At 42.1% G+C, this 12,876-nt stretch overlaps 1 protein-coding gene across 4 annotated transcripts in view; it reads right to left on the bottom strand.

Moving 5' to 3' along the window:
- The window catches only part of LOC105196447 (transcription factor Sox-6), a 187,512-nt gene that overhangs the window by 44,493 nt on the left and 130,143 nt on the right, over positions 1-12,876 (bottom strand). For all 4 annotated transcript variants that reach the window (XM_039446120.1, XM_039446119.1, XM_039446121.1 and 1 more), the window contains one exon: positions 77-802. In XM_039446120.1, coding sequence (XP_039302054.1) covers positions 77-802 — 726 coding nt within the window. The remainder of the gene's footprint in view (positions 1-76; positions 803-12,876) is intronic.

The raw sequence follows: 12,876 nt of genomic DNA, 5'->3' as shown, positions 1-12,876 counted from the left end.
ATAGGAAAAAAATTAAAGATTTTATTTCACCCGCCCTAGTTCTCTTAATTGAATATTTCATATCGCCTAGACTAACCTATGTGCATTGTGACCGGTCGGCGTAGAAGAGAGCGGCGGTGACGTCCGCCTGGTATTGGTAGTATCGTCCTGGATAGACAGGGATTCGCTGTTCATCTTGCACGTTAGTCTTTTGAGAACGTCGTCCATGGACCTTTTACTGCCTGCAGCGGTGGTACCACTGCCGTTATTGTTGTTGTTCTGCGTGACGGTGTTGTTGTTGTTATTGTGATGGGGATGATGGGGGTAATAGGGGTCGACGGAGAGGAGGGTGGGTGGCGAGCCGCACTCCGAGGAGCTCGCCGGTTCCAGTGCACCGCCCGATGACGACGACGTGTTCGTATGGTGATGATGGTGGTGGTGATGATGATGGTGGTGAGGATGGTGGTACGGTGGTGCGAGGGTCTCCTGGCTCGATAGGAACAGCAACCTCTGTCGCTTGGCCGCCCGCAAGGAATTCAACGAGGGCGACGGCGAGTCGCGTAGATCCGGCTCGCTGGTAGTCGCCGGTGACGAACAGCCGGACGACTCGCACTCGCCGCCTCTCTGATGGGAGTAGCACTCCTCGATGTCGACGGGGGTGGTGGCACCCTCCTCACCAACGACGGCTGCCTCGCCACCGGAACCGGCCACCGGCGAGGTAGTGTCCTCTTCCTCCTCGTTGGCGCCTGCCACTGTACCCGCACCGCCCCCGCCCTCCGATAGCTTCGTTGGTGGCGACTTCCTCTTTGAGGACATCCTCAGTCTGCAACACAAGCGTAACGGAAGACTGCTGAGTTTTTTGTTTTGTCTTTTTGCTTTCTCATTTTTTTTTTTTCTTGCGTCGGTGTGTGCTCAATTGGGATGTACATATATCGTGGAGGAAGGGCGAGGGAGGATTGTCGGCGTTGGAAATCTTCATATATTCTCTATGTGCTTGATGGTACGGCTCGCTTTTTCTTACGTATCGTGAAAAGATCATCTAAAATGTCGCAGAACTCATTTACGTTGCGTTGATTACTGCGATTTATCCAGTTTGTTGGCAGCACGAAAGAGTATGGTAGTGAGAGTTCAATTTCAGCATACTCAGGTGGAGGACCGTACGAACAGTAAACGACGAAACGATGTCGCTCCTTACGTCACCCGGTCGCCCCCGGCAGGCGCGACGTCTAAACTATCTGCCATCTGGCGCGGAGTTAATTTAGACACGGACTAGCCCAAGTTCGTCCATTCATTTCCGTCTACAAATTACCAAATCTAAATCCAAATCGCGCGATCGACCGACCGTCTACTGGCTCGGCGGCAGCGGCGTCGTCGTCGTCGTCGTCGTCGTCGTCGCCGTCGCCGATATCGGCGCGCGGACAAGTGGAGGAACGTAAGTTACATAACTGGACGCGAGGCGTAATTATCGGGCGGGAATTATTGTTGCGTTGTGGCGTGTCGCAACGATCACACTCCATTAAACGAACGAGATTCCATTAATCGGCTGACCGAGAACGCGCGGCAGAAGACGAGGGGAGAAAGAAACAGAGAAAGTGAAAGAAAAGGAGAAAGAGAGATCTAGCCACACGATTATCTTCCGTTGGCGAATGCGAGCGAGGTTGCGAGGTCAGGAAGAAGCGCGCGGCTCGCGCGTGGTTTTGTTGATAGGCATCTGATGAAAAGCGGGACAAGCCTTAACCACATTTCCGGTAGGCTCCGACGTTTCTCGTTTCCGAAAGTGATCTGCTCGATGGAACGAATTAACGACTTTAAATCCCTGGTCTCCTCGAATTTCTTTCGGAGCAATTTGTTTTTCTCTCTTTTCAAATCGCGCTTTAATTTTGGCAAATTGGGCAATTTACTCGCACGCTACGTAAATCGAGCAAGTAAAAGAATGTACATTAATTAACAAAAAAAAAATCGATTTATCCATTAGTGTGTCAATGATTTCTCCCATTAACGCGCCTGACCTACATTTTTGAGCTACTGCTCGTACACGATTGATGTATAGAGGTGAGGCCCATTACACATATATATATGTCAAAGATAATGACTTTTAGACGTAAACGACTTTTCAACTGGAGAATACACGTTTTACATGTCGCTTTGCGTTCAAAATCGTCCTCTGTGATGTGTATAATTACAAGGAGAGATTTATTGCTGCGTGTTACGCGGACATTTGTTAGTCACATAATGGAGAACGATTTACGGTGCTGAGAGAATGCCGGGCGCATCTTCTCGGAAGATGAGAACGATGTATCATAAAGTTATGAAATATATAATGACATCAACTGTCATCGGCCATTTCGCCTTAGGCATTGCTAACTGTATCGCCGGATAAAGATAATATTTGTATAATGCATCACTCTTGAGATGTATGCAATCCTCCCCCGACATATATAGATTGCTAGATCATTTAATTCTTTAAGAGACAGGTTAAATATAAACATCTATGCATCTATGATTGCAAGATTTAATGCTTAATTTACTGAGTAAGAATCAAATTTGAATATTTAAAAAAAAATTATTTTTAGCCACTAATATATATTGAGAAAAAAAACTCAAGAGGAATTGTTTCGAACAGCTGGTACAAAGACGAACTGTTTTCATTTCCGCGAACCAATTTATGACAAAGATAATGTTTGTGAAGATAAAGATAATATTTGTATGCGAGATGTGTTGCGTAAAGGCATCTGCGTGATCTCTAATCACGATATAGATTGATCGATCAATCGATCGAATTTTTGCGAAGGAGCAGATATAACATCGGTATAATATTACAATATTTTGTTAACAGCTGTATTCTTAATTTACAACACGGTCTTTACAGTTATTACGGACTTGCCTGAAAAATTTCGGACTTGCCTGAAAAATTTGCCATATAAATAAAAAGAAGCGTATACAAAAAACAATTTCAATAATTTTAATAATAAAGATATTATAATATGATAATAAAAATATTATTTATCTTTATTATAATTATTTAAATTATTTTTACAAATATGCTTTTTTTATTTAAATAAAGATTTGTTTAAATAAAAAATTATTTTAATTACTATTAATTGTTAATTATTAAAAAATTATTTAAATAACAATAAAGGTGTATAGATATATTTCGTAGACTACAAAAATGAGACAAATTTTTTACAAACACACAACTTTTTTTCGAAATAAAAAAAAAAGAGAAAACTGTCGCCCTTAATTGTCGCGCACCGAATCGTCGTAGCAAAAAGTGCGTTATCAAGAAGGTCAGGATTATAACATCGGCGTCTCTGCTCGCGCTCGATACGCATTATACCGCAGCCTATAATGCGAATTGCATGCAAAAAGGAAAAAACCGAGGGAGCAGTGGGGACGTCGATAATGTGAGGATGGAGCAGCGCTGCATGGCGCGTTCGCACATATTACAAATCGTTACAATGATGAACATTGTCTGCGCCGCGCGCGCCTCCAGCGCATTTTTTGCCGGCGAGGGCTCGCGCGATACACCCGCGAGGAAGCCGTGCATGCGCTCGATGCGCGTGCACACGTGCATTCGCGCGAATCGCGAGTCGCGCCGAGGACCACGTGCTCCGTTTACTACGAGCGCATGTGTCGCGAACGTGACGCTTCGAACGGCCGCTACGCGCGCGCACACACGAGCGACGTACGCTGAGAGATTACGACGAGCGTAAGATCGGAGCATGATGACCCATACAGCACAGATCTCCTGAGGACGTCCATGGGACGTTTCTAGGAGATCTGTGCTGCGTGGGACGCGATTCGTCAGATCTTTAGTACGCGTAGCCCACATTTGAAGAAAACTTGGTCATTTTACGATTAGCCGAAAATCGCTCACTGTATAACCCCGTGATGCGATAAAACGGGAAAGGCCGAATATCTTCTCTACAGCGAAGCAGAGTTTCACGAGGAATTTGATAAGTTCTTTTTGTTCATTCTCAGGCACGCGCGTAAATAAATAGAATGGATAGCAAATTGCGTCATTGTGAGTCATTAGAACAAAAAATGTGCTTATAAAAGCCGAGCTTAAGTGTTTATCCTCTATTTCTTTAAGCGCAAAGAAAAAAATAAAATAAAAAGATGCCTCTGTCCCTTACGATCTTTCAAGATCTTAAACAGAGACGTGAGGAAACGACCGGGGGGTATACTTCTGAATTATATCATTAGCAATCTTCACAAAATGAAGCTTATTTGGCGGACTCACTAAGAATGAGCGGCCAAACATGTATATTTAGCGAAGATATGTTGGCGGCGCAACTACGCACGCTAGATAATAATCTCGTAAATCACAATTGTCAGTCGTGGCAGCAATCAGTCAGTGTGCAAACGTCCAGTGATCGGGCGCGAGGATGAGATCTCTGCCGAGTCGCCGCCTTGCTCCCCTCGGACGTACCCCCAGTTTATCTCACGTCGCTTTTCTATTTCTATTGTCTACGTGTCCCGACATTGTACGCATATATATACATATACGTGTACATGCACGAGCGACTGCCGGCGGCAGTCTGTCACGCGGCACGTCGTTGTTGCGGCGCGGCGCACTCACCGCGCGCTCTCGGTACGCAAAGTATTTCTGTCCCTAGACTTCTCGACCGGCGCATAATTACTTCACGAAGCGCACAGATTCGCGACTATAGCCCCGACTATAGCCGGGGAGACCGAACAAAAAGCGCGCGCGCCTGCGGCACGTCCGCGGAAGAAATATTTTTAACCGCCAGATGCCATCGTGTCCGGCCGACTGAAATCACAGACGAGGATAGCGAGAGATCATCAACGCCGGTGACAGTGCAGGAACGCGCGGGTGGTAGAGGTCCCCTCCTGTCCCGCGGGTATACTATCGCATCGGATTGAATAAGCAAAAGGGGAAAAAATGATTTCGCACACGGTCGCAAAATACACTCGAAGAAAGAGGTACATTTTCGAATTCAGAGCGAGATTGCATCTGTAACAAACAACCAGGGGAAAAAAGTAAGATCGAATGTAGTTCAGTGTTTGCACTGGCATGTACGCAATGCATACAAGATCTCGCGTATTACGTTCGACGATAAGCGACTGATAATCACGATCGTCGACGGCGTAAGCTTGCGTCGCGGATAATGAATAAATCTTTCCCTCGTCGAGTGTTCTAAGTACTCTCTCGCACCCACGCAATATCCATTCATTCATTTACTGATTCATTAAGTTCGTAAGATAAGTAATTACGCAAATGCATTTCTCGTTTCTTTCTCCTCTTTGCGTGCGCGCGCACCGCAGCGATTTTGCACCGCGCGTGTCGCGATTACCATTAATTAATGATAATTTTGTCGTCAACGCCTTTTTAAATCAAGTTTTATTCAATTTTAATATATTAACATTTCAATATCGTAAAAAAATACTGATTAAAATAATAAATCTAAAACTTCACGAAGCAAATATTACGCGCGCGCGTCTGTGTGTTTGTTTATATGTGTGTATTTATATTATTTATAAATTGTATGATATCTTATAATTTTAAAACAACGACACAAAATAAATGTTATGTTCTGCGCCCAATAGAAAAAAAATATTAGGAACATAAATAAATACTAAATATTAAATGTAAAAATTAGGAATAAAGATAAAATGTAACACGCAATACAAGATATAATACGGGGGTGTTATCCAGTCACGGCCTATTATTTATCTATTCAAGAACATAGATCTTACAGAACAGTTAATCTAACTTAAAAAAAGCGTCATATTCATATTTAAAATTTTGTTAATGTGTTATTATTTGACAAAATCTTGTCGTCTCTCTCTTTTCTTGACAAGAATTATTTATTTGCAACTTTGTAATCTTCTTTAATCCATAATGTGGATCTTATTAAATCAATTAATACTTCCTCACGTTCTTTATTACATTCACCAATATTTTCATTGTCCACATAATTTTCAATAATATCGTTATTTTTAACCTATTGACGTAATTATAGTCACAAAATATATATAGTATATTTCTTCACTTTTATTTCTAATTCCTACACTGTGCGTTTGTCCATTCCATATTATTAATTTAAAATAAAATAATTTCTCATATTCCTCATATTTTTAATAATTTTAGTATTATTCCTCTTTGCCGCAGAGCCTTATGCGACATTCAAAGGCCTTTCACGAGGCCAGCTATATTTTGATTTAATAGTTTTGCGATTAATTTAACTGTGACTATCATTATACAAGTCATAAAATCACGTTTTTTTAACCATAAAGACTCAACGAAGCGTTCGAATTATTTTTCCCTATATGCCTCACATTAGCTTCAATCGCCATGCTTATCGAAAAAGGTCGAACATCTCAGTTATTACATTTACTCTCCAGATAAAATATCATTGAAGAACCAATGACTATATTTAAAATTATATCTATAAAATGATTTCGTACACAAAGAGAGAATTTATTTTGTAAAATACAGATATATTTTCTTGTATCTTTACTTATTTATACTTATTTATACTTCATATTTATTTTTTCTTTTAAAAAAATCATCGTCAATACGAAATAATTATTATAATGACAAATACAGATAACTATTTTAAAAAGATCGAGTTCTGACATATTTTGTATTCAAAAAGTGAAGAGTTGGTAGATGGATTGAAGAAGATAATGCTGTTCACCTGATTCATGAATAAAAAAATGTCCTGATAATAGTACAATTGTCAATTTGATTATTATTGTAAAATCTTAGCAGTGATTTTCGCACGCTTCTAACATTTTAATAGAAATTTGTTTTCAGTAGCACACGTACATGTAGATATTTTTATATTAGTTTCGCGGTGTGCATAGAGTTCAATTTAATTAATTTAATTTATAGCGCATGCGTGTTGTAAACGAGATAAAAATATTTTACGACCATTTTGTGGCTTTTTCCCCGTCGGTCGTGATCGATCGAAACGTATTCACGACCAACGACCGGAGACGCATATTCACGCATAGCGACACGCGTCCATGGGTGTGAGCCGACGCTTGACTTTCTATTAGTGGCACAATAGGAGCCTAGTTTTTTTAGGGGATGCGGCATCTGTTCGGGCTCAAGTAGCAAAGCTGGGGTGGCGTTCCAGTGTTGGGGTGGGAAAGTTAGCCCGATACCGAGCCATAACTTCCGTCAGCACGCACGCAAATAGGACGGACGAGGAATCTGTTTCGACTGGTCCGGTGTGGGAAACAGTCGACGAGATTTCTGGAGAATAGACCATCAGATATACCAGATTTGATTAAAGACAACTTAATTAAGAGTTATACAATCCCGCCCGTGATAATACTCCATTCAATTAAATATGTGTTGTCCGTACGTGTATTGCAGCTTCAATCTGAACAAAAGTTTAATCGGATTTTAGTTTAAAAGATTCGAGAAAAAAAAAGGTTGAAATATGTACGATAGTAATCAATTTATAAATATTACACGTAAAACTGTTAATTGGAGCTAGACATTAATAGTGATATCTCTTCATTATAAAAATAGGAAACCACATTTTATGACTTGCATAAATAGAAAAAAATTACGTTTTTCGTTGCAGCAAATATCACAATTAAAATAAACAATTGTACGAAATTTTATCAGTAAGATTTTTATGTTGAGTCAAATGTAATAAATTAGCAAGAGCAAATATTATATTATTTAAAGTATTTTCCCCTTATTAAACAGAGACGGATGGAAGAGAGTAGACCGTAATTACGACGTAGTATATAAAAATTCATTATATCTTGCTCTTTGTGGAGGGGCAGCACCGGGAGCATTATAATTAAGCCGCCCAGGGCTGATTATACGATACGGCGAAGAAAGATACGCGCGGGCGTTATTGACTAAATTTATACCACTAGCCTTGCGAGCCTTGAAACGTACAATAACGATAAAAGACCATTAATGTACGATCTTCTTTTTCTCATTATCTGTTCATACATTTTCGGAAGCTGTCGTAAGAGAGATACGAAGAAGAATATAATCCCGCGGTGAGCAAACTTTCTTCATAAAAAAATAGATTACTGCGTAATTCACAGGCGCACTGACATATCTACAACAATATTGTTAATATTCTGGCGATTTCAACAACGGTGTTACGTCAGTGCGCGATTTTCGTAATATGTCGCAAAGTTGTTTTGTCGTAAAAGTACGATTAATGAAAAAAAAAATAAAAAAAAGATAATAAAAAAAATGAAATAAGAAAAATATAAAATACAGAAGATCAAAAAGATGAAAAAGCAAGATTGCAGATTTATTTCTCATGTCAACCGACATTTCTTTTGAAGTATTGGTACCCTACTATTATTATAATTAATATCCATATATGTCAAAATCGAAAAAGGGAGCAACGGCAGTTTTTAGTATTTAGATATCAATGGCTATCCTTATCTCTCCAACGTGAGATCGGGTCGGAAAAGTCGCGCATGAGAAAACTCTGGACGCAGCGAGAGAAAGCGCTCCGTCGTTAGTATTCTTTATAGGACCACCGTGGGATACGCTCTACATAATGGAGTCCCGGCACCGGCGTCTCTTCTTTTGATGCTACCTCTTGGCCGATCTCTTGTTTATGTATGAGCGGGCGCGGACCGCACCCACCCGCGCGCAACGTAACGCGCGGGTACCGTACGGCCCACCGTCACCCACCGGGGGTTGGTGGTTGTCCCAGGGGCAGCCGGGTGTTTCTCGTGCGCGCAATCCTCCCGTTCTTTGCGTCGCGTCGCTTCGCGACGCAAGGCAGGGCGCGAGCCGCGACTAGGCCGGAACACATTCACAAGAGCCGACAACGCGACGCCCGCCTCGTCTCTCGCGTCGCATCGCGGCGACCGTGCTGTAAAAGCAACCTTCCGTCAGTCTCTTCTCCTTCGTCTTCTTCTTCATCTTCTTTCTACCTAGAATACGTTATCAGCGGAGCCGGTGGGGTCGAAGAAGGCTGTCGTCTCTCGACCTCGCGGTTGCTCTAGCCCTTCTTACTATTTCCGGAGCCTCTCCCTTCTGCCGCCTTTCAGAACCGTCTCTCGCCGCAAATTCCTTTTTTTTTTCGCCACTCGTCTCACGCGATGCGCGCTTTTATCTACGAGACTCGCGGCTTCCTCTCTGAAGTATGGTAATATAAAACTTTACACCTGGTAAGGCTAAGAAAGTACGGCTCTTGGAGAGAATATTATAATAAAATGTATCAAGAACGTATGTATGTGTGTGCATGTGACAAAGTTCAAAATTCTTATTTTTGGAAGAAAAGATAATTTTAATGATAAATTGAGAGAGAGCCCACAAAATATAAATATAATGTTTCTTTATTTTTTAAATGTAATTTAAGACTTTAAAACATTCAAAAGAATAATGTTGACCAAGAAAAAAATCATTGAAGAATTTTTTTTTAATTTTTCAAAAATCGACAAAACAGTTTTGCGTAACGTAGGTTACTATTAATTTTGGGGAAGCCAAAAAAAATCACAAAAATGTCATATAAAACGAAACCGTCCAAATGTTAATCATTACGTATATTTAATTTAATATAATACGTCATAATTTAATTTAATGTGTCAAAACAACAAATCTCTTATCGTTTAATGATTTAATACTAAGATTACGAAAACAGCAAGCGTATATTCGCATAACAACTTGAACCGTTATTCTTTTTTAACAAGTTTTTTTTATATTTTGCTTATCACCTTCTGCAAAACGCAACATTTTTTAAAAAAATTATTTAAATTTAAATTAATAGTACATTAGTGAAGATTAAAGATGGAAACTATAATATATAGACGATAAATTTGAACTTTTAATTACCGATTTATCCCTCAGCTTTTACTTTTCCAATCCTGGCGGCAGCACGACAAAATGCCGGCCCGTATCACGCCAAAGCAAATCAATGAACGAAAGCGAAGTCGGATTATTAATCCGCGGGCGCGCCACATCGAGCCGTCGTAATTAATATCGTCGTAACTTGATTACGAGAGCGACGGTGGCGTACCACTGAACTTGGTCCCGGAGAGAAACAAGATCAAAAGAAATGGACATTTAATTCGCGAGATTCGCCGCCGTACAACCGAGAGTCTCACACATCGGGGAGGCCATGCACACCAGAGCGATCAGCTGCTCTCTGCGGAGGTGCCAATGAAAAAATACTCGGCGCCTGGTGATAAAGCGGCGTGAATCCTAGAAAGAGCGGATACTCGCAAATAAGCCCGACCTTTCACCAACGTGACAAGTCACTACGTACTTTTCCCTCACTTCCGCGAGACGGTATCGCCTCACTATCTCCTTATTATGTATATCTTACGGGTTAACTACTGCGCAAACAAATGACTCTCACATTTGCGCAACGATGAGATAAGAATATTTCCGGAGCATCGCTTTCGGCACGAATTCATGTTTTTCATACATCTATATTGGTGCTATTCGAAGTAATTCAAAAAATAATTCAGTCAAACGTTGTTCAATCTCACCGATAACCGATACTGAATGCTCAATGGATTTTCCGTGTCAAAAATAATGACGCCCATCCTGCCCAATATTTAAAAAGAAAAAAAAACAAAAAAATTATTCATAGCTGGCAATGTTACAATCGGCACGACTAACTTTGTCTCGTCAAAGACGAAATCCATATGGATCACGAGTGCGTGATCGATCGAGAAAAAACTCCGAGGAGAGAAGGATAAAAGGAAGAGAGAGAAGGAGGCACGAAATAGAAAAGGAAAGAGAGAGAATAGAGCGCGCCGGTTAGGGGACGAGGGAGGCAGCCGGCTAGAAACGAGGGAGGGTCTTCTGACCGAGTGTGGGTTTAAGAAGAAGTGGGGCCATGTGTTCAGCGTCAAGTTGCTCGGACCTTAGATCGCTTCCTCGATCCTCCTCCTTCGCGTTATAACGGAGTTCGTTAGAGAGAGGAAAGGGAGCGTGTTACACGCGATGCACGTGCACACGCACCGCGTGTTTTCTGCGCGCGTATGCACATATCGTCTCGAGAGAGGAACCAGAAGGGAAGAGACAGATAAACGAGATCGGAGAAGAAAGGGTCGGCTGAAAGAGAGAAAGCGAGAGGAAAGGAATTTATTTGCCGCTCTCCGGGGCTAAACGTACTAAAGTAGACAAAAGACAAATAGTCCGGAATTAAATAGAGATCGTCAGAGTCCGTGTTTACGAAACTAGCGACATTTGGGGAATTTATGTATCTTAACTGCACATATCTCTGTGTCAAACAGACTGGAAGAAATGAGAGTATCTATTAGAAACCATTTTATTCCTTTTCTCAATAAAATATATATTCTCGAAAATAATTTAGCCCGTTCTATCGCGATTGTACTTAAAGAAGCTCGCTTGGATCCTTATCTTTAAATTCATTTAAGATTAAGGGTTAAAGGTGAGACTTTACACAGTTAAAGTCGATGTAAAGGAGCGTGCGCCTATCAGAATTTCGTTCTAAAGAAAGAAAAAGATATATAAAAAGAGAGAGAGAGAGAGAGAGAGAGAGAGAGAAATGAAGAAAGGCGGCTTCAAACATCGCGCGCCGATGGGAACAAAGCACGCAGCATCTGGAACGCGTTAGAGTCCTCCGCGACCGCCCCCACACACCGACCGTCACGTACGTACACACGCATGCACCCTGGTGTATGCATGAGGAAAAGCACGCTCTTTCGTGAGAGGAACATAGAGACACCGAGAAGAAGGGGGGAGCGCGAGGATCGGAGGGAAGGAAACCCCGGACGTAGAGGAAACGAGAGAATTCGTGGGGTACGCGCGCCAACCGAAAACAACGAAAAAGAGAAGGAGATAGAGAAAGAGAAAGAGAGAGAGGGGGGAATGTTCACGTGTGCGTTACGCGCTCGTACATCTCACTCCTCTTCCAATCACCCTCTCGCTCTGCCACGGCTCAAACGAACGCGCGTAACCGGGCCCCATACATCGCGAACAAAGCGCGCGGCGCATACGAACCTGTACACACGAGAGGCTGCACGCGCGATAGCGCAGTGGCTGGAGCACCTCCGCTATCTGCCGCTATTCATCCGACCTGATGAATCCCGCCGCACTGCGAAGCCCGCGCTGTTGTCCGCGAGGGGTACAGGTATTGTGCGGTGCGCGAATAACGAGATGGATCCCCGCGTCGCGCGCGCGCGCGCGCGCGCGATCTCCACAGATCGGCTTCTCTTTGGGCTCGCAGCGACGAAATCTGCTTTTCTTACAATCGCTCACTTCCCTGTTTTCCATCGGACAGGTGTACCAAAGAATTATAACGTTACGCGACAAAAACTAATTGTTTTCCTCGGAGAAATTTCTAGGAAAAATTTCCGCGTTCTCTCTCTCTCTCTCTCTCTCTCTCTCCTGCATTTATATTCATAAAAACTTGGAAATCTTCGTAGTTATAACGTTCTGATAGACGACGGGGCGTTTTCTAATTTTCTACTCGCTCTAAATTGATTTAATAACTCGCGTATTTCATAATACTTGATTTGCTTAAAGCAAAGCATAGTAAGGAGAAAATTACACGGCGAATCTAGAATTAGAGAAATAGCTTCTGATATCCATGATCAATCACTTCCGTAACACGCGTCTCTTGCCCGCTTAGCGGTATAATGTCGCGCGGAATGTATAACGTGTTACGCATTATTATACGTTATAGTCCGGCTGCTACCGGTTGCTACTGTAATTTTCCATTACAGCAAGTTATCGCAGTTAACAGGTAGAATCACGACAGGCCGATGCGGAGCGATTCCAACGTTTACCTCTTCGCTTCCCCGTAGGCTTTCGCTGTCGCGGAATACTTTGCATGTGAACCCTCTCATTAAATCAGACGACACGAAGGATACAGTTATTTGACGTTCACCTCGCCGCGCCGCGGTTAATTGAAGCAAACGGTGCGCATCGTGCAAATCCATGCAAAACGAAGGACA

Source organism: Solenopsis invicta, chromosome 2 (assembly GCF_016802725.1).
Source record: "Solenopsis invicta isolate M01_SB chromosome 2, UNIL_Sinv_3.0, whole genome shotgun sequence".
NCBI classification, from domain to species: domain Eukaryota; kingdom Metazoa; phylum Arthropoda; class Insecta; order Hymenoptera; family Formicidae; genus Solenopsis; species Solenopsis invicta.
The sequence above is the reverse complement of the archived record's forward strand: the minus strand, read 5'-3'. Positions and strand labels throughout refer to the sequence as shown.